We start from the raw sequence: 22,565 nt of genomic DNA, 5'->3' as shown, positions 1-22,565 counted from the left end.
TGAAAAATCAGCCTACATCTATTATTCGATCGATAAAAATACATACTTCCAAATTATTTGATGTAAATCATCTAACTTAGTAAACTTTATACTTTACTTTTCAATTAAACTTTTATGTATTACTCATTTTTTATACCAATCATTTTTTCCATTTTTAAATATTTGTTAAATAATATTATCTTTTTCAAATTATATCAACTTTTTTATTATTTATGGACTTTCTAAATACCTTTATAACTTCATAGATCCAAAAAATGAACAAGAGAATAAAATATTATCAAGAACTTTCGGCTAATAAGTGTATGAGTTGTAGACATTATTTTGACTATTAAAAAATAGTATTATGAATAACATACTAAGCATATATACATATATATTTATATTAAAAATATATAAATATTACAGTCTTACCATGTTATGATTTAGAAAAAAATATACTGAAAATATAAAAGTTTTTTATATTATTATTATAAATTAACTAACCATTTTTTCAATTATTAGCGATTCTTAAATAAAAGTAATTCAAATAACTGATATATTGTCACAGTTGTCTAATATTTATACTAAGTACATAAATATTATATTATGTGATATATGCTTAATCAACACCAATTATTAGTATTATTATTAATTTAATACTAAATCCCCTTCCCCACTCTTCTTCTATGTATAAAGTCCAAGTTCATCCCCTTTTCTTCATCCAACTCTCATTCTCTCTCAACTCTCATCAAGATCCTATCTTTATCCAAAACAATTTCAAAAAACAACATGGGTTCGACTAGATCGAACACCTTCACCATGATCCTCCTCATATTCACGCTCTTAGCACTTTCATCAGCCATAGACATGTCCATAATCTCGTACGACAAAACCAACATACACAGAACCGACGATGAGGTCATGACCCTATACGAGGAGTGGCTAGTGAAGCATGGAAAACTTTACAACGCGCTTGGTGAGAAGGAAAAGCGGTTCGAGATCTTCAAAGATAATCTTCGGTTCATTGATGAGCATAATGATTATGATGTGAACCGGACCTATAAGCTTGGGTTGAACCGGTTCGCTGATCTGACCAATGAGGAGTATAGAGCTAAGTTCGTTGGAAGTAGGATTGACTCTAATAGGAGGGTGGGTAAGTTGAGGAGTAGGAGCAATCGTTATGCGCCACGTGTCGGTGATAAGTTGCCTGAATTTGTTGATTGGAGGAAGGAAGGTGCTGTTGTCGGAGTCAAAGATCAAGGAGGGTGTGGTAAGCACTTGATGTCTTCTTCTTTTTTGTTTTTATTTTTTAGAAACCCGTTTACGATTGAGTTTTAGACATTAATAAAAAAGATGAGGCTTCAAATTCTTTTTCTTTTCTAAATTTTTTAAATTAATGTTGTGTTTCAATTTTTTTTTGTACTATCGAAGATATTTACATTTTTTTGTTAAGAAACTAATTACTTTCGTTTAGTGAGTACCTGACTCTCTCAATAAGTTTCTTAACTTTTTGGCTATCAAGGATTTAATGTACTTACATTGGATCAACTTGTGTAGCAATTGGGGTTATTTATTTTACTTTTCAAAAAAACTATTCTTTGTTGTTTTGTGGAAAAAAATTATTGAAATTGTGCTGTGTTTATTGTATTCGTATATGCAATTAGTGTTGCTTTCTTGTTGGTTTATCACCCACATGATTTAACAATAACTGACATGAATAACTATCTGCAGAAAAAAATTCTTGTTTTTTGTTGTTGCTATGAATATTAATTTTATTTCTGAGATTAAAAACTTAAGTGCTAATGAAAAAGAGGCTACAAGGTTTTCAATTTTTGAAACTCAGTTTTTATCGGATTTATCTGTAGGATTACATAATCTTGTGTCATGATTTTTAATTTCTATTTGATATGAAACTATATTGGTTTGGAATTGTTGGATCTTTGGTTGTTCTATGGTTTGTATCTCTTTTATGAAGAGTTGTCCTTTCTTCTTGCTAAGGGAGGAAAAGAACATCATGGGTAAATCAGAATTTATCGCTGCACATGTTTTTAATCCTATTTTTTGGGTACAGTATTTGCTGAAATTTTTATAAAAAATAAAATTATTCCGGCGAGTCTTTACATTGTCAAATAGTTGTGGACTTGTGGGGACAAAAAAAGAGAACTTTTTTGTTTGAATTTGAATAACTTATTATTTATGTAGCCAATATGTATGTCTAAAAACATTTATAATCATTACATAGACCTTTTGAGAAAAAAACGAAAACATAAATAGAAAAACTGTTTTATGCTTTTCTTATAATATAAAAATTGTTTAGTGAAAAGAATTGTAAAAGAATCTACATGGTATAGCCACTTTTTTAAAAGGAAAAATTAATCTGGTCCTATATTATCAAATAATATTAATTTTTTGGAAAGTGGGAAATGTATAATCGACTGTACCAAAATGATGGCCCATCCTAGCTTTTTATCTTTAGGTGTGTGTTCCAAATTTCGAATAAAGATATATTGGAACGGTTTGAGATTCCTTTTTAATAAACAAACGGTTTGAGATTGTGATGCTTTACTCTTAAATATCAATAACTAATATGACTTTCTTTAGTCTTTAGCTGACCACAAAATTTTTAATTGACAAAGAATAATAAATATGATTAACATTTTAACTATGTAGATAAGTCATAACAACATAAAACCTTGTATCCAATGATGAATAAGTCATGGATTATACAAGAGTTGGGGGACTAGGGAATAGGATGGTTCTTGACTTCATGTTGAATTCCTACAATTTAATGAGTTTTTGGGCAGTGATGAATGTAAGAGTCTATTTGCGAGTTGAGTTGTGAAGGGAAAGGAAAGGGAACACATCAGAGTTCGCTTTCCATTCCTTCTCCTCTAAGACATAACTCGTAAGTGGCCCATAAGAAAACTCTTGCAATTTATTTACGAACTTTACCAATGTTGATATGTGGTTAATAAACAGTGTAAGAACTATTGTTCTTTTCTATGTAGGGAGCTGTTGGGCATTCTCAGCAATAGCTGCAGTGGAAGGCATAAACAAGATTGTGACAGGTGATCTGATTTCACTGTCAGAACAAGAGCTGGTAGATTGTGATAGATCATACAATGAAGGATGCAATGGTGGAATTATGGACTACGCCTTTGAGTTCATCATCGACAATGGTGGCATCGACTCCGAAGAGGATTACCCCTACAAAGCTGTTGATGGTAGATGTGACCAATACAGGGTTAGCACTCAGTCTTTGTTACTTGAATATAATGAATTGCTTGTTAAAGATTGTCACCATCACCACTCTAATTCATATATTTTTTCTTCCTTTTTCCAGAAAAATGCTAAAGTTGTTGCAATTGATGGTTATGAAGATGTTCCTACATATGATGAGAAAGCCTTGCAAAAAGCTGTTGCAAATCAGCCCGTGGCCGTCGCTATCGAAGGAGGTGGCCGGGAATTCCAATTATATGAATCTGTATGTTTCTAAGTCAATTTTACTAATGAACTAGGAAGAAAATTTTCGCCTATGATAGTATAAGAGTGGGTTCAAAATTGCCAATGCATAGAAGCATACATCATATTTAACCATACATTAAATTTTTTCTTTCCTCTTTTCCATTGAGTTTCATCATTACCTATACGTTTGATAGAAACCAGGATTACCACATTGATTTTGGATTAAATCATGCATTTGGCAAGTGATTTTCATCTGCCGAATCCTCTTATTCATTTTCATATTTTGCGGACTTTGATCTATTACCAATATTAGTGCTTCTTTTCTGCTGTTCAGTTATTGCCTGAACTTTCTTTTTACACGTATTCCGTGTTTCTTGTTTTGTCAGGGTATATTTACTGGTAGATGTGGAACTGCATTGGACCATGGTGTTAACGCTGTTGGATATGGTACAGAAAATGGCAAAGATTATTGGATTGTGAGGAATTCATGGGGTCCTAACTGGGGAGAAAATGGCTATGTCAGACTGGAACGTAATCTAGCCAATAGCAGAGCCGGCAAGTGTGGAATTGCAATCGAGCCATCTTATCCCGTTAAGAATGGCCAGAATCCTCCAAAACCTGGACCATCACCCCCAACACCTGTGCAGCCACCATCTGTCTGTGACAACTACTATAGCTGCACTGCGAGCACTACTTGTTGCTGTATCTTCGAGTTTGGAAACTCTTGCTTTGAGTGGGGATGCTGTCCTCTTGATGGTGCTACCTGCTGTGATGACCACTACAGTTGCTGTCCACATGAGTATCCCATATGCAACGTTAATGCCGGAACCTGTCTAAGGGTATGACTAAACTCCAGCTATTCTCTTAAAAAAAGATACTAAACATCCAAAACTTTCTGTTCCAAAATCTTTGTTAATGTGGTACAGGGTACTAGAATTTGGTAGACAAGGCAAACCAGAAACAGAACATATAAGTTATGTTTAATATTTGGTATGTTTGTCAATAACAACATAACAAGATAAGACATTAAAAAGTGACACATTTTGGTTTGTGAAATCAAAGAAAACAAAATGAAACCTTCCTTTCGGTTTGTTATGTCTGCGTACCAAGCACTACGAAAAGTGGATGAGTAATCCTCCTGAGTCCTAACTTATGATTAATCTGACAATCTACCTTGAGTTTTTTTGCCAAATTCTAGCTGATTCTGTAAAATCTTGCTTGCTTCTTATATTTTATTTGCTTGCATGATAAAATGTTTTTCATTCTCATTTCAAACACAATATTATAAATTATTTACTGTTTTGCTCATCTTGGTTTTGTGTGTTATAGAGCAAGAACAACCCATTTGGAGTGAAAGCATTGAAGCGAACTCCGGCTCTGCTCCGCGCTTCAGTTGGAAGTGAGAACGAGGTAAGCAGTGCTTAAGCTGTAAGCAAATGTGTACGTGCAGCAGGAGCGGATGATGAATTCAAGGGAGGGCGAAGAACTACAACCGCGAGTTGATTAGTTGTTTTCCTTTTTTGCTTTCATTTATCCTGCACTATACAAATAAATCTACGCCATTGTGATACAGTACATGCTGTGTCAAGTTGCAGTCATACATTGACCTTGTACATAGGGTTATATTATGTGCTGTATTTGTATTCAAATTCCAAACTAGGAACATGTTTGATTATTGTAAGTTTCAAACTTATGTAATTATGTGATCAAGAATCACAAGAACTCATTCCTTCTTTTTACCCAAATGCAGCAAAGGTAATCAAAACGGGTAGTTGAAGTGTTGGATGGTAAGATTCCTCACTTTTCATCATGAATAGCGAGTCGATATAGGGAAAAGTGTTCTAGAGTCGGAGCATAACGGTGCAACACTTTGGAGCACTGAATCGCAAAATCAACACGCTTTTTTGTGTTGGGGTTGGCGATTTGTGTGCTCGAGTTATTGACTTCTGAATTCGGTTTTTCGACCCTATTTTTGGTCTAGGTCGCCAAACCCAATTTTAACCTATTTTGCAACCGTAGTTGGCTAGCCCAACTTGACCGGGTGTAGCAACTCATCACTTATTGCTTTTTAACAATTCCCAAAACCTTTGGCTGGTAGTCTCTACTTCAACTTTGACCCAAGTTGGAGTAACTCGACTTGGTCTAACTCATAACCTTCGTCTCGTGTCAATGTATATACATATTGATGTACTTTTTTATGAGAATATGGTTGTATCAATTTACCCTCCCAGATTCAACTAAGTAAGGGTATCATGTACTATCCTATCTATTTTTTATTTTTTATTTTAGGTGGAGATGTATTTTGTGCTATGCTCCACAGCTACAATTCTACCTCTCCTCCTCGAAGATTGACTTACTCTTTAAGAACCTTGGATGCAAATATTTCCATACCAAATTGAGTATCCACTTTAGATGAAACTATTGATTATTTTTATTTGCCTGTGTATATTCTTAATCCGCATGGCTATAAACAGGATGGGACAAAACCAAGAAAATGGGAAGGAAAATATCATCATTCTATGGAGATATTTCTTGGTTTAAAATTGCAAATTGGGCAGAATAAAAAACGTGGGCCACAGAAGAAAACAAAAAGAATGTAGGCCCAAATCAGATTAGAATTCTCTCCAATATTAAATGGTCCAGTACTAAAATATGAGATCTAAATTAATTTCATTTTTATATCATTTTTTATTTAAAAATAATATAACATCTATATTGTTAAAAAAATTTAAAACCTCATATTACAATCTTATCCCTATACTGGATCTACCACAGAAGAGGATCCAGATTCACCCAAGTGATAGTGATATCTTTTTGAGACATCAAGTATTCTCTTTGCTATTATTCCAACAACAAAAAATAGGTACCTTTTCTCCCCCACCACATACCTACTAAACTATCCTTTCCTTTTGTTTTATGACTAGTAATTGGAGATCCCACAAGCTTGATACCAATAGGAAAGAGTGACAAAGTTCGACATTTTTTTTGGTATAATCAATTATTTTACCATATGAATAACGAACTAATCAATTTTAAAATATATGATTATCACTTTCAACAAATATTGTTCATATAAATCAAAGATTTGATCTTTTGATATATCTAAAATTCGTGAGACCTTGCACGACTATAGTCTTGTACAAAAGATTACGATAACAATTCCCCCACCTTTCCATTAAGTGGAAGGATAAGCAATCTATAACTCATCACATTTACGGTAATTTAAGAATTTCATATTAACTGTGCTCTACTTGTATAATCGTAATGGACAATTATTAATCTCGTTTCCCGAAGTGACCTCAATATTATTCCAATAAATATATTTCTAGATCTACAAATTTCTGCTAAATAGTACATTCAATTAAATTTCTTACACCGTATCTGTCCAAACAATTATGGGGAACCATGAGTCAATACATTTTTTCGTCTAGAACAGCTTGATGCATACTTCAATTATATCACTCTCGTCTTTCATTTCGTTTTCAACACCAACCAACAAAATGGAACATCACACCTTAATAGGGATATACCTGCTACCATATCCAGCCACATTTGTAATTTGAAATAAAATGTTCTATACCCACTACTCTATATCAATATATTTGCCACCTATAAAAACAGTTATGTTATTAAAATAATAAATTAAAAATAAGTTATTCGAATCTTTAACACTATAAGTATTTCTTATTAGTGTCAAATTGATGATCTTATATGTTTGATAATGACTACTGAAGTTGTGATGAACAAGCATTTATAGAGGTTATGATTCTGAATTAAAAATGATTTATTTTCTTATTTTCATTTCCAATTATTGCATGACATTAACTTTTGGAAATCATCAAGTAGCAAAAGTATCATCCACAGTTCACCAAGTTGGTCACACCACAAACTATAATCTTATCACAAGATGTTAAAGCAACATCGATAACGATGTTGAAAGGTATAAGATAATGTGCAAATGAAGTTGCACTATATAATATCTGCATTGGATTTATCTTTATATATGTGCAAAAAGAATCCCATTTTTTTGAATATTTGTGGTTTGACACAATCGACCTCCTTCCTAACATTCCTTTATTCTCCTCTCACACTATACCCCCAAATGATTCTCTCCCTCAAAAAATAGCTCATCATGAAACCATTCTAACACAACCTTTTTATCCACCCAAAATGGAAGAAAGTAGATATAGATTTTAAATTTTGTACAAAATTAGGATATGAAAGGAAGGAATGGATGTTAGAACGGGCCATGGAAGGGATATATGTGTATATATATAAAGGGAGGAGGATTAATTTGTGGTATAAAGTGGGGAGCCCAAAAGTGGCGAATTTATTGGATAATACTAATAGGGTACTAGGGTAAGCCCATATGCATGTGTAATATGTACATCCCATTTCCAATAAAGATTCTATTTTTTTACTCATACCCATTAAGTTATTTTGTTTGATTTTTGTGTTTATTTTTGGATAGTTAACTTGTTACAATTCATGTTACCACTTTATTGATTTGCTTATAAATATTATAGTTTGTGTCACAATCTTGTTTAACTATATTGTTGTAAACTTATATGGATTAGTAGTATTTTAGAAAAATCCTTTTTTTAATATTTATAATTTTTTAAATTTAAAATATATAAGCATGAATTGATATTAATGTTTTTTTTTAATTATAAGGTTAAAATTCTGTTAGGATGAACCTATAAAGTATCATGATCGACATAAGAGCATGTATGTGACACACTTGTATTAACGATGACAAAAAATTCATACCTATAGGGCATGAATATGAATCACAAATGAGTATCTGTGAGTTTTACAAACGAATTTTTAAAAATACTCGTAGTACATCTAGATAGATATCCTGATATTGAGGTACTCGTGTTTGTGAATATCCGTTATTTATATGATTATTATATTACCTTTAATTAAAAAAGAAAGTATACTATCCTAACTTTCATTAGTACACTATGTACATCTTTTTCTTCTACTTTATTTATATTTTTTTACTTTGTTTACATACTTTTGAATTTGATGGTGAATACCCTACAAATATCATTACATGTGAGAAACACATTATTATAAAGAAAAATATATACTTTTTGATAGAGAAATGAGAGCAGCAAACCACACAAATAAAAAACTGAAATAGATTTAGCATTTTTGTTGAAAGTTGAACCAAAAGGCACAAAAACAATTAAGTTTCATTTCATGTGAACTATAATTTAATTATTAAGTATTTTTTTGACCATTCATAGTTTATGACACACGGAGAGACATAAATTGTGGGAAAGAAAATGTGCTCCTAATAAAAGTAGGAAGTTAGAAATTCATTGATAACATAAAAAACCGTAAGTACCCTTTGTATCCGCGAGTATTCAGAAATACCCACAAAAATTTCACACACAGGGACCTGTATAAGTACGGATGAAAATAAATAATAGTCTATAACGGGTAACTACTATCTGTGCCCACACGTACTCATTACCATCCATACTTGTTACTTATTTGCATTGATAAACATGTCACATGACTACATGTGTTAAGGTTTTTTAAATATTGTCCATTTATTGTTTTTCATTTTAAAACATTTTTTCCCAAAATAATAGTGTCAATACTTTTTATTTTTATTTAAAATTGAAAGAAAAATAAACTAAAAAAAAATAAGAATCACTTCATTTATTTTTTCTCTGTGCTGCTGCAATAGAAATATATTGAATTCTATTATATATATTGTAATGTTTCTTAATTATATTATATTCTATATACTTATTAACAAATATTATGTGCTAGACATAAAAATGTTAAACAATTAATTTGGAATATCTCATATTAATAAATTATTATTTTTTATATAATAAATTATATCTCAATAGTAATATTTTTTAATATATGTGTTTAATTTTATCAATATCAATAAATATTATTTTTAGAAATCAAATATTTAATCAAAATAATAAAAAATAAGACAGGAAAGGATTTCTTTGTACTACACTACACTTCTTCATACCCCGTCCCCGAAAAAATAACAATCGAACAATAAAAAAACAGAGAAATAGGCGAAGATGGAATATCTAGGGATTGATCTGAGCTGTGCCGTTGGATCTCTCCGCCGTGGCAACATCCCCGACAAGGATTGTTTGCTTCCTCTCATTTCCAAACTCCTCGGCTACGCCATCGTCGCCGCCTCCACCACCGTCAAACTCCCCCAGGCATCTACAATGTTTTATTTTTGTTTAGATATTTCTTCAATTAATGTTCCTCGATCATGCATGTATGCTTAATTTCATTTAAGTCAAACTAGGTTTCAAAATTGTTTGTTATTTAGGTATGTTAATTTTGATTTTGTGGAGTGCAGATTTTGAAGATTTTGCAGCATCAAAGTGTGAGAGGTCTTAGCATAATATCATTTGAGCTTGAAACTATTGGCTATACAATTGCACTAGCTTACTGTCTTCACAAAGGGCTTCCCTTTTCAGCTTATGGGGAATTATTGTTTCTTTTGATCCAAGGTGCAGTAATAGTTTTTATATTTTGCTTATGTTCATCATTCTTGAATTGAACCTGAATTTTATATTAGAGTAAATAGTCAAGTAAGTCCTGAAAAGATACAGCATTGCCGCGCGCGTAGGTTATTATTTCGGGTGAATAGGATTGCCTTCTGTCTAGGTGGACTATTTGAATGACAGGAGGCAGTTGCAGCAGCCTCGGATTAATTTCCGTTATTCAAGGACTGGTGTGACTGACATTATAATATCTTTCAGGGACTAATTTGACCTTTTGCTCTTAAATTGTATTATACTCTTTTATGTGGTTGGTCATCCTTGCACGTTGTTTTTTTAATGAAGTCATCCCTCTAAGTTTGAAGCTTGTATACCAAAAAAATAAACTTACGAATGCCTCAATTTTATAATTTTGGTACCTTTAATGAACCACACTAATCCATCCCAAAGACCCAAACTTGGTGGTTAAACTCTACCTCGGTGATGATATGTAGGGGAAGTCCCGCAGAAAAGTGGTTCAGTGCCAGGATGATGTAAATTACTAAGAATGAAAAATGAAAAGGTTGTGTTATTTGAAACACCTATTATGAAATCCCTTGTCTCACAGTTCACACCTCGAAATGCATCGTTCTTACTTTGGATCACTTTCACATATTCCTAGGCTGAAATTGGCTCGGGACAGGAAAATGTTCCCTTTTTAGGGTTTTCTGGCCAACACATCAAATGGAGACGGGGTGGGGCCTGTAGCTCAGAAGATTAGAGCACATGGCTTACACACCACAACGTCGGGATTTGAATCCCTCCTTGCCATCAACCAGCCAAGAAGGAATTTTCCTTTTACTTTTTGATTCAAAACAAGCTCACTCTCCTTCATTTGGTTTCATTTAATAATGGATTGATAAAGGAACAAAAAAATAAAAAAGGCGGCCCAGTGGACGAGGCTCCCACCTAGTGGGGTTTGGAGAGGGTAAATGTATGCAACATTACCCTCACAAGCGAAGAGACTGTTTCTAGGCTTTGAATTCATGATATTCAGGCCACAAGGCAAACAATCTTACTGTTGCATTAAGTTTGACCCTCTAAAGGAAAAAATAATTATGTAACCCAAATGAAATAGTTTGGGGTGTTACATTGATTGACCTGTTGGCCCAATAAGTTTAGATAAATTAGGAATGTTTGTATTTGAGAGAAAGTGTGAATAGCAACCATTAAGGAAAGGATGATAGAATTTCATCTAAGATGGTTGTCATGTGAGGGGAATACCAGTTGAGGTGCCGGCAAATAAAGTTGATCATATGGAGGACAGTTCAAGAAGCATAGAGGAAGGCAGAGGAAAGCACTAGGAAAAATCATTAAAAAAGACCTCAATTTAACCAGTCTTTCCAGAATTTTGGTTTTTGACATAAATTTCGCTATCTGATAAGGTTGACCACTAAAAGTTTCACCATTAAAAGTCCCTTGCGTCTGTTGCTGCATAAGGTTGACATTTGATAATCATAAATCATTTCTTGTGTGATTTTCACTATTTGATTCTAGCAGGATTTGAACATGAGATGAATAAAACCATCATATTTTTTCCGAGACTATTATTTGTGCTTGTCTTATTATAGAATCTCATTATTAGTAAGTTTCTATGAAAAAATATCATCAACTTGGCAGTATCAGTATGTGAATGATATTTCTTTCTTTTTTAGTAGTTTTCTGGTGGTGGACATCGTGTTATCCTTTCTTTGTGATCCTCTTCTTTCTTAACAGAATTCGTTTTCTATTAAAAAGCCCTCATTTTGTTCATGATTTGGCTAATTTTACATTCTGATTTTTGAATGATATGAAATTGGTACTTCCACTGTCCCATAAATGTCATAGGCTTCATATTGGACATGCAATTTGCAGAATCCTGATTTTTGTTTGAATAGCTATATTCTGCTTTCATTTCATGAATTAATCTAACGTATGTCTTCCTTTTTATTTCTGATACAGCTTTAGTTTTGATTGCCATAATCTACTACTATTCTCGACCTTTGGGCTCCATAACATGGATCCGGGCATTACTGTATCCTTCTTCACTGCTGAAAGCACAAATTTTTTTTTAATCAGCTGAAGCAAAGCTTTTATTCTTGCATTCTGAAATACAACTAAATATGCTTGGCCATTTCCTTGATATATTGGTTCTCAGATATTGTGCTGTCGCACCCACTATCTTAGCTGGTCAAATTGATCCTCTTCTCTTTGAGGCTTTGTATGTGAGTAACAATTTCACTTTCAAAATGCATTTATGTAGCTGAAATATTTCTCCATTAACTATTTTGTACTAATCTTCTCTGTCAATTCATGTCTGTTGAGCATTTTAGCCTTTATTTTATAATTATGTTGGTTATAAGGTTCGATAAAGCTTCTCTATGTCCAAGGTTTCCTGATGTGGATAATGATCTGTTGCAGGCATCCCAGCATGCAATCTTTCTCTTTGCCAGAATCCCCCAAATTTGGCAAAACTTCTCTGTGAGTGGAAATATAATAGCATGTTTTGTGTATCACTTCTATATTGGTGAAAAGTACCTCGTTGCCATAAAACTTGTAAACTGAGATGTGGTACTTACATGCATTTATGACATTTGGTTCTCCATGGTCAGAAATCAGAATGGCTACTTATTTCCTCTTATGTAATAAATACATGATTTCTGTCATTTTGTTCTGCATGATGATTTTCTTGTAGCTACATGAAAAGAATTTGGTTTCCGAGTATGCTGTATTCCCATGTTACCTGCATTTTTAGAAAACTAGGTACTTTTCTCGTGTGTAATTATGACATTTTAGGATACTTTTAACTGTGTTGTTATGCTGAATTTTTCATTTTATGCCTCTACTTTCATTATAGTTATTTTTTTGGTCTGAAATGTTATAGTTAATGAAGTATGTTGACTTTTTGTTTCACCATTCTTATTCCTCCCTGATTATTTACTTTGGTCTGAGCAGAACAAAAGTACAGGGGAGCTGAGCTTCTTAACTTCTTTTATGAATTTTGGAGGTTCAATGGGTAGGCCATTATGACATGAATATAATTTGAGTTACAGTTTCTGTTTTTTTATAATCCAATTGTTTTGCTTTATATTTTTTGCAGTTAGGGTATTCACCAGCATCCAAGAAAATGCACCCACAACTGGTATCCTTGCTTCCTAATTTTTTTTCATCATGATGTGTTATGTCTTTGTCCTTGTTATCAATGAATGGTAAACCAGTTTTGGTGTTGATAATACTATGTTTTCTTTAGAAGGACTGGACCAGTTCGATTTCTTGTTTTGAGAAACATTTATTCATTTAAAAAAAACTAAAACATGTGTGGGAGATAGAGGGTGAGCCTTGGCACAATGGTAAGGTTGATTGTCTTGTAACTTGTAGATCATAGGTTCAAATCTTGGAAACAACCTCTTCGCTTGTGAGAGTAAGGCTACGTACATCTACCCTCCTCACTCCCAGATCCCACTAGGTTGGAGCCTCGTGCACTAGACTGTCCTTGTATGTGCGGGAAGATGGTTCTATCTCAATGTTAGAGAAAGAAAAATGCTAGCAATTTGAATATATTTTCAGATGTTTGGTCTGTGAAAGTTTTTTTGCCACAATTCAAAAATCATAATTATCTCGCAATAGGTTGTAAAAGGAGTTTTTTATATCTTTTGTCAATTTGGTCCTCTATCTTTTATTTGTAAGTTTGGTCCTCTATCTTTTACACCAAGTCATATTAGTCTTATTATTTGGCCAATTTATTTCTCTCTTTTACCTAAAAATCCTCCATTTCTACACTTCTATCCTATGAAACCGTTCATATATTTTTGTCTGATAATTAAGGGACAGAAAGAACTAGATCACCGTTTGGATCCTCTCCTTTTCCTTATAATAATCTTTTTTACTATGTGTGCTAAAACAATGATGGCTATACATCAGTTTCCATTTTAAGTAGGTTGTTACTATGGAAAGCCACTTTTATTCTGTTTCTACTATTTTGTCAATGAAGTTGAACATTTTGCACTAAGCTTTTATTGTGCTAACGTAAACAAGTTTTTGGGATTTATCTGGCCACACCTCATGAGTTATTTAACCGAATATTTTTCATCTTCCATATCCTTAACTTGGTACTTAGAAAGCTGTATGTCCATTTTAATGTTTCCTTGACATTTTCGTGACCGTTTAGCATTGTTGCCTATTGTACATGAATCTGTTAACTATTTTATATTATTCTGACACTACCCTTAATTCTTTTGAAGTTCTACTGGGCTCTGTAATTGGCATCGCGACAAATTTTACCATCTTAAGCCAGATATTGATGTACCAAAAGCCTCAAGCTGGGAAAGAGAAGAAAACGAAATAGTAGCTGTACCAAGCAGGTTATTTATATCAGTTCATCATGTTCAACTCTCAAAGGGTGTTACTGCATTCAGGTCATGTGCAGATTTTTATCAGTTTTGAATTTGCCCATTGAACCCTGATATGCATGGATCTTCTTTTAGTAGTCAACTCTGCATTAAGTAACAAGTGACTTATTATCATCTTTCTTTGGAACTGAGACTCTTGTGCTTAATTATTGCCTTGTTTATCATACTCTAGCTTAAAGGATTTCTTATTCATTGCTCAAATAGCATGACTAAATTATTAAATCTAAGGAGTTTGGTTGCAAAAGTGTCAAAACTTAATTTATGATATTGTGACGGTTAGAAAAATAGTTACTTTTATTTCTTACAGTCCTTCGGGAAATATATATCAACTTTATGTTTCGGATAGCTACAGTGAAAGGAATTAGTCTTTATTTGTAGGGTGAGAATATATTTTTTCATAATATCAAAAAAGATCCACCACTTACAATTTTTTTAATTTTAAAAGAAGTTTTTGTCGTTCTTTTCTTTATTAACTTTCAACATAAGAGATGTTCAACTATGTGTTAAAATTTACATCAGTTAGGACTTACTTATTAGTTGGCCTGAATCTTCTGTTTTTTGAGAGAGAGTCTTCTCAACATCTATGGAAATTTCATATTCAATTTCTTCTTTTACCTGTTAAAGATTCAAAATACTACAATTAGAATAAAAAAATGATTTATCCATATAAGTTTTAAAAAATTAATACGCTGAACCTTGAAAGGAGGTAATGCTGTCTGATTCACACTGCAAATGACAAATATAATGTACTTTTTTATCGCCTTCCTAGTTAACTAGAAAGCAATTTATTAATTTGTTTTGATAAAAATGCATGTGGCAAGAGCTTTTAATTTTATCAAATTCACTAATTTATACCATGTAGACTTTTTTCTCACCATGCATGAATAAAATTATTTTCATGGACCATGTATACAACTTTGATGGTGGAAGTCGTGTATAACAACCAACTACCTTTAATATTGAATTAAACTAAGGAGTCATGGTCTATTGGTTAAGGTGGAAATTTAAGGAATGGAGTGAAGGAATTCATGGGTTCGAGTTTTATCCATATCATATTTAATAAAAAATGGAGTTATAAGGTGGTGTGATAGTAAAAAAGAAGAGGTAAAGTGAAGAAGGTTGAAAATTCGAGTCTCGCTCGTACCAAATTCTAACATACTAACAATCGATAAAAAAATATATTGAAATAAGCTAGTGGATCCTAAACTACTTCCATTAAATTGGCAATAGAAGTTGTGGTTCATAGCCATTAATTTTATAAGGAAAAGTAAAGATTAAAAAGGTAGTAAAAGTCCATGATTTTTTTTGAAGGAAGAAAAGAGTAATTTGGATACAAATATCTTAAGACTTTGTTTGGGAGTTATAAGGGAAAGGAAGGAGAGGGATCAAGGGGGTTAGGAAGGGGGATGAGGAGAAGGGAAAATGAAGGAAATTTTCTCCATTGTTTGGGAATATGAAATTTAGATAAGACATGTAAACTAATGATAATGTAAGAATATTTTTTTCTTCATTAAAAATATAATTAACAATGAGAAATGTACAATAATGTATAATTATATAATATTACTAAAAATGTTTAGCTATTTTAACAAGTCTCGCTCATACCAAATTCTTACATACTAACAATTGTCGATAAAAAATATATTGAAATAAACTATAAGTGGTGGACCCTAAACTACTTCCTTTAAATTGGCAATAGAAGTTGTGGTTCATAGCCATTATTTTTAGAAGGAAAAATAAAGATTAAAAAGGTAGTAAAAGTCCATGATTTTTTTGAAGGAAGAAAAGAGTAATCACAATTATGGACACAAATATCTTAAGACTTTGTTTGAGAGTTATAAGGGAAAGGGAATGAGAGGTATCAATGGGTTAGGAAGAGGGAGGAGGAGACGAGAAAATGAAGGAAATTCTCTACCCTTATTTGAGAATATGAAATTTAGATAAGACATGGTAAACTAACGATAATGTAAGAATATTTTTTATTTTTTCATTAAAAATGTAATTAACAATGAGTAATGGATAATAATGTATAATTATATAATATTACTAAAAATATTCAGTTATTTTGACATTTTATTCCTAAAAAATTCCAAATCGGAGGAACTTTAAAAATAGACATATGAAGAGTTTTGAAGGGTTTGAGAAATCCTCCAAAACCTTCATCTCTCCTTCATCCAACTCCCAAACAAGAAGACTTTCCAAAGTCATCTCTTCCTTTCTCCTCCAAAACTCCACTCCCAAACAAAGCCTAAGAGAAAATAAATATACAAAATGGAGAAATCGTGGATGTCAAACACTAAAACATTCATTTAAAATGTGGCTCCTACATAGGATTTTGTGATGTATGTTGGCCAAAACATCAAGGAGAATTCATTTCCTAAGAATGATATACTATAAGAGCTATTAGTTCATTATCTATACGATAATCTCCTTGGATATACCAAATAAATCATGTGAAGACAACTTTCTCAAAATTATACCCCTTCCTGTACATCCTCAATTTTTTCTATACATCCTCAATTTTTTTTTTGAAAAAACGTGTATATTATCAACAACTTTGCTATTTACTTTTTTTTGTAAACAACATGACATGTTTCATGAGGTTGCGCTAAATAATTTTATACATTATGGATATATAAGTTAAAAGGTTTCATTATCGTTTCTTCTAAACGAATATTCAATTGCTTCTTTGTATATGTTGTTTGATTCTAATCAATTTGTTCTCTTTTTGATATTACAAAAGTGATTGAATTTGGAAAGTTTTATTCATGTGTTTTTGTTCAATTAATTTGGTGATGTTTGATAATCAACATAAGAGTTACATCATTAAAATGTATATTAATATTGAATTTGCTTCTTTAAAAGGAATCAATAATCTTTAGATAATTAAGTTGTTTGAAAGTGAAAGACACATTATATACTCATTAGCTTACTGTTTTTTACGTTAAAAATGATTTTACTTGTTGCCAGAACAACATTAGTAAGAGTCATTTCAACTATGAAAATTTTAAAAAATAAGTTGCGTAATCAAATGAGAAATACATGGATGAAACTGTCTAGTTACTTATATTGAGTGAGAAATGTTCAATAACATTGACGACGAGAAATGTTCAATAACATTGACAACGAGTTGATAATTTAACAATTCAAAATATAAAATTAAATGTAAATCAATTATGAAATACATAACTTATTTGATTGATATATTTAAATTTTGTGATTTTTATATTAATGTTTTAATCATTCTATATATAATTATATTTATTATTTTAATTTTTAAAATATATAGTACACCTTATCTGCATGTCTTAGATACATCATTTCCCCTACCATAATAATCCAAAAAGTTGCACAATCCTGTAATTTAAGATTCAAAGTCTACAATCTAAGTCAAATTTCCATCTAACAAAACTTAATTTTTGAATCTCATTTGTTAGCTTATATGGTAACAAAACCTAATTATTTAATTAAATTATAAATTTGTTTGTCTGATTTTGTTGTTATAAAATCTTTCTTTTTTAGTTGTTTAATTATATATTTTTATAATAATAATATTTTTAAAATTGGAATACGAAATTATAAAGTAATGTTAATAATAATATAATTTTAATTGGTGTAACAATTGACTAACTAATTTGACTATGACCTAATAATGACCGTCTATAACTGATACAAGTTTAATAATACTAATTAAGTGATATAAAATGTAGTAAAGTAGGACAACTAGCTCATTAATATTGGTATAATTTAAAACCAAAACATACAACACATATTAATTATAAAGGTTTTTGAATAGAAAAGCAAAATCATTTTGGGTGTGGATATGAGTGCCCCCTTATTTTACCTCAATATATATATTATTAAAATTTTCCATATTTATCACTATATTCAATATTAAAAGTTTTTTCTGATTTATGAACTTTCACTAGTAGATGACTCCAATCTCCCATCCCCACTTTAGGGTAATGGAAAAATATTATGAGGAGAATAATATTTATTTTTTTCTTGAAATAAAAAATATTATTTTTTTTGTTTAGGTCTCACAACCAATCCAACATTTTTATATTTTACAATAAATATAACCAAATATTTATATCTCTCCTTATTTTTCATTGGTAAAAATATATTCTTATTTAATAAAAAATTCATAAAAGAAGAATCACACATTGAAAAAGATATTAAAAATATTTTTATTCTACTAATAATAACCTTAAAGTATAAAATAATATTAAAAACATACTTGCATGCCTATCTCATTCACGATTGTTCTCCCCTTGTGCATAGAAAGTAAGAAGAGAGAAAAATGTAAGAAAAAGAGAGGTGAGAAAGAGAAAGAGAAGAAATAGAGTAGATTTGTATGATCTTTGGTATAAGAGAAGAATGAGAGAAAATGAATGGAAAAAATATTTTTTTATCTTTCTCTTTTGTTTGGTTGGATAGAAAATGAGAAAATAGAGATAATATTATGATTTAAATGACAAAAATGTCTCTAAAATAAAGAGAATGAATAGAAAATTGTTGTTTTATTATTAGTTAAAAATAAATGTTGTAATTTTAAATTATATATATTATTATAATATCAATTAACTTTTTTAATTGATATTTTTTATATTAAAAAAAGACCATTGTATATTAGCACTAATTAAAACCACTAAATAGAGAAAACAAACAAAATTGAAAGACATTTTTGAGATTTCAACAAAAAAATTCACCCTCTCTTCCCTTTCTCTTCAAAGTAGGAGAAAATTCATTTGTGATGGGTCTCACTCACTTTTTCTTCTCTTCCCTCTTTCTCTCTTCTTATCCAAAGGATATAAATATTCACTATTTTTTATTCTCTCACACCATTTTCTCTCCACTCTATTTCACCTGAAACAAAGAAAGGCTTAGAGTATAAAATTGAAAAAAGATGAGCATGACCAGTCTCGTAGCACATTACTTTTAATTAGTTTAGTGATGTATTAAAGCAATTAGTTATTTGCATAGTACCCAAAAAACATTATTTCCCCCTTCTCTTTTAATTTGTTCATTTTATCATATCATAATTAACAACGCGCAAAAAAAAAGTGTAATGAAGTCTTATTTCATGTCCGCCACTGAACTCTGAAAGATCATAAGCGAGGGAGTGAAATGGCTTCTATGAGGAAGTGTCCACTGTAGTAACGGTGCGTCTCCTTTCAATCTCAACCGTCCATTTCATCATCATTTTCATTACCACCGTGGATGGGCCAAGTAACTTCCACGGCCGCCGTCTCTTCCCGCGCCAAAGGCAACCGCTCCTCTAACTACATAAAGTCCAGATCCACCGCTGCCTCGGTTTCTCCGATGCTCAACACCGTCGCCGACGACGTAGACAACGACGGAGAAGGAGCTAATCGTGACTACATCTCTGATCTCCCTGATGAGTGTTTAGCTTCGGTTTTCCAGTCACTTAGCTCCGCTGATCGCAACCGTTGCTCCCTCGTTTGCCGGCGGTGGTACCAGATCGAAGGACAGAGCCGCAACCGTCTCTCTCTCATCGCACAATCGGATCTCCTTCCATTCATCCCTACGCTCTTCTCGCGATTCGACTCAGTTACGAAACTTGCTCTCAAATGCGACCGTAGATCCGTGAGCATCTGCGACGACGCGCTCGTTCTCATCTCAAGGCGTTGTCCTAACCTCACGCGCCTCAAGCTCCGCGCGTGCCGAGAACTTACCGATTCCGGAATCCAAGCTTTCGCGAAGAACTGCAAGAGTTTGAAGAAGCTCTCGTGCGGATCTTGCACCTTCGGATCCAAAGGCATGAACGCTGTGCTCGATAATTGTGCTAATCTCGAAGAACTCTCGATCAAACGCCTCCGTGGAATCACCGACGTAGAGGCAGCTGATCCGATCGGTCCCGGCACTGCAGCGTCTTCTCTCAAAACAATTTGCTTAAAAGAGCTTTACAACGGACAATGTTTCAGTTCGTTGATTCTCGGCGCGAAGAATCTGAGAACCTTGAAGCTTTTCCGATGCCCTGGCAATTGGGATACGCTTCTTCAACTCATGGCGAATCAAGTAACGAGCATCGTTGAGGTCCACCTCGAGAGGCTTCAGATTAGTGACGTTGGTATACAGAGTATTGCTAATTATTCAAATCTAGAAATTTTGCATCTTGTTAAGACACCAGAGTGCACAGATTTTGGTCTTGTTGCAATTGCTGAACGATGTAGGTTGTTAAGGAAGCTTCATATTGATGGATGGAAGGTGAATCGAATAGGCGATGAAGGTTTAATAGCAGTTGCCAAATGCTGCCCTAATTTACAGGAACTAGTGCTTATTGGTGTTAACCCTACGAAATTGAGTTTGGAAATGTTGGCGTCAAATTGTTTGAATCTCGAGCGGTTGGCTTTGTGTGGAAGTGATTCTGTTGGTGACCCTGAGATATCGTGCATTGCAGTGAAATGTGTTGCGTTGAAGAAACTCTGTATTAAGAGTTGTCCGGTTTCTGATCATGGGATGGAAGCGCTGGCGAGTGGGTGTCCGAATTTGGTGAAAGTCAAGGTGAAGAAGTGTAAGGGTGTGACCTCTGAGGGTGGGGATTGGTTGAGGTTAACTAGAGGGTCACTTGCTGTTAATTTAGATACTGGTCAAAGTGAAAATGAAAATCCAGGTGCAAGTGCTAGTAATGGTGGAGCTCAAGCAAATGGCATTGAGTTTTCTCCAATGCCTAACCAAACTGCTGCAGCAGGAGCATCGACTACCATTGCTTCGAGCAGTACTGGTCGATCGGCTTCGTTCAAATCAAGATTAAGGCTTTTGTCTGGGAGGAGTTTAGTAGATCGCACTTTGAGAAGATGGCCAGGTACTAGGGGTAGCACTAGTGCCCGCCATTAGAAACAATGCATAAGCAAAAACAGATCTGAAGTCTTTGAGACTTCGACCATTTTTCATTGTCTTGTGTTGTATCACTTGATTTTCTGTTTCCTGTCATGTGAATTGAAAATTGAAATTTATGCCGTGTGATTTTATTGCTGCCTTTTGAATTGGATCTTCATAGTTGAAGCGACATTCACAATTATTTTTCCTCTGCCACTGCGATTGTCTGGTGCTCTGTTTTGTTTCATTAAATCACCAATGTGTCCTCATGTTTAGTGTAATATACTACATAATAAAAATCTGGAAATATCCCCTAAGTCACATGCCATGCATTTTTTTGTATCTTTCTAACATTTTTTCTCTGAACAATTTGGCTGTGATTTTCATCTGAACATTAATGTAGCCTACCACATAGTATTATGCCTATCTATCTGGATTCCTAGGTTTGACGGGTGGAAACAGCAAGTTGTATAGTTTCATTGAGGTTGAGCATACCTGGGTGATATCTTTTTTGTGATTTATTGGTGTCTATAATTCAAACTAACATTCTATTTTAGATGTTAGATAGTGAATGGTAGAAGATATTTATCTTTTTTCTCTGAAATGTACACGTCTTTGGTAATTATAGTTTACACTGAAGTGTAGGAAATAGAGTTACGTGAAGAAATGATCTCTTAAAATTGTAGCTTGAGGTCATTCTTGTTACTACTATCATTTTTCTCCTCTGAAGGGTTTGTTCCGGTGTCTGATTTTTGGTTCTTACCGGTGCAGCTAATAGTATCCAGTCTAAATCTAATCAATGTGTACTTTTGTATGAGTGTAACAGATTTGCTTTCTTTGGCAACATGTCGGTGGTGTTTAATTAGAATCCACCATTAGTTGAGAAGACGAGAGTGAATGATACAAGCTTCTGTGTGTTTTCACTGTTAGCAATTTAACGGCTATTATTGTTTGATTTATCCATCCTCCCATAGGAATACAGCACGGGCCAATATTAGTCCTTACTTGTTTACATTGGTGTTGGACATGTTTCAACATATCTAAGAATCACTGACATAATGCATGTTTTTTTGTGGATGATAGGTTTAGTGGGAGACTCGAGTGAGGGATTAAATTAGAAGTTGGAAATGTAGAGACAAACTTCAAAAATAAATAACTTTAGTATAAGTGTAAGAATGGGTATATGGAGTATAAGTTTAAGAGGCGAACATGTGCTACTGGAAATGTAAAGATTGGAAACCATATGATAGCAGAAATTACTAGATTTAGGTATTTTAAGTCAATTATACAAGATGACGAGAAGATTGACGGAGATGTTTATCATATGTTTCAAGTGGGTTGGTTGAAATGT

General features: G+C 32.8%; 3 protein-coding genes across 4 annotated transcripts; all 3 read left to right on the top strand.

Moving 5' to 3' along the window:
* LOC109343198 (low-temperature-induced cysteine proteinase-like) lies at positions 694–5,221 on the top strand. The gene is made up of 5 exons (XM_019581386.1): positions 694–1,249; positions 2,988–3,223; positions 3,323–3,463; positions 3,831–4,283; positions 4,774–5,221. Exons 1-5 carry the CDS (start codon positions 769–771, stop codon positions 4,867–4,869), a joined length of 1,407 nt encoding a protein of 468 aa, XP_019436931.1. The 5' UTR covers positions 694–768; the 3' UTR covers positions 4,870–5,221.
* On the top strand, positions 9,422–14,554 carry LOC109343197 (mannose-P-dolichol utilization defect 1 protein homolog 2). The gene is made up of 8 exons (XM_019581385.1): positions 9,422–9,653; positions 9,800–9,953; positions 11,925–11,997; positions 12,121–12,187; positions 12,384–12,443; positions 12,918–12,978; positions 13,063–13,104; positions 14,204–14,554. The coding sequence occupies exons 1-8, from the start codon at positions 9,507–9,509 to the stop codon at positions 14,305–14,307; spliced, it is 708 nt and encodes a 235-aa protein (XP_019436930.1). The 5' UTR covers positions 9,422–9,506; the 3' UTR covers positions 14,308–14,554.
* LOC109343196 (F-box protein At1g47056-like) lies at positions 19,376–21,425 on the top strand. Of its 2 annotated transcripts, XM_019581383.1 has the most exons (2): positions 19,376–19,686; positions 19,738–21,425. In XM_019581383.1, exons 1-2 carry the CDS (start codon positions 19,595–19,597, stop codon positions 21,230–21,232), a joined length of 1,587 nt encoding a protein of 528 aa, XP_019436928.1. In that variant the 5' UTR covers positions 19,376–19,594; the 3' UTR covers positions 21,233–21,425. The 2 variants fall into 2 exon arrangements, with proteins under 2 accessions (XP_019436928.1, XP_019436927.1); XM_019581382.1 differs by having other exon boundaries at positions 19,376–21,425.

Source organism: Lupinus angustifolius, chromosome LG03, assembly GCF_001865875.1.
Source record: "Lupinus angustifolius cultivar Tanjil chromosome LG03, LupAngTanjil_v1.0, whole genome shotgun sequence".
Classification (NCBI taxonomy): domain Eukaryota; kingdom Viridiplantae; phylum Streptophyta; class Magnoliopsida; order Fabales; family Fabaceae; genus Lupinus; species Lupinus angustifolius.
Note: the sequence above shows the minus strand (reverse complement) of the source record. Positions and strands in the feature narration are given on the sequence as shown.

What these genes read in the sequence shown, in the direction of transcription:
- LOC109343198 (XM_019581386.1), top strand. Translation starts at nt 769, where the DNA reads ATGGGTTCGACTAGATCGAACACCTTCACCATGATCCTCCTCATATTC. An exon ending in AATTCCAATTATATGAATCT is followed by an intron (nt 3,464 to 3,830) that starts GTATGTTTCTAA and finishes TTGTTTTGTCAG; the next exon opens with GGTATATTTACTGGTAGATG. An exon ending in ATGCCGGAACCTGTCTAAGG is followed by an intron (nt 4,284 to 4,773) that starts GTATGACTAAAC and finishes TGTGTGTTATAG; the next exon opens with AGCAAGAACAACCCATTTGG.
- LOC109343197 (XM_019581385.1), top strand. Translation starts at nt 9,507, where the DNA reads ATGGAATATCTAGGGATTGATCTGAGCTGTGCCGTTGGATCTCTCCGC. An exon ending in CCACCGTCAAACTCCCCCAG is followed by an intron (nt 9,654 to 9,799) that starts GCATCTACAATG and finishes TGTGGAGTGCAG; the next exon opens with ATTTTGAAGATTTTGCAGCA. An exon ending in TTCTCTTTGAGGCTTTGTAT is followed by an intron (nt 12,188 to 12,383) that starts GTGAGTAACAAT and finishes GATCTGTTGCAG; the next exon opens with GCATCCCAGCATGCAATCTT.
- LOC109343196 (XM_019581382.1), top strand. Translation starts at nt 19,595, where the DNA reads ATGGGCCAAGTAACTTCCACGGCCGCCGTCTCTTCCCGCGCCAAAGGC.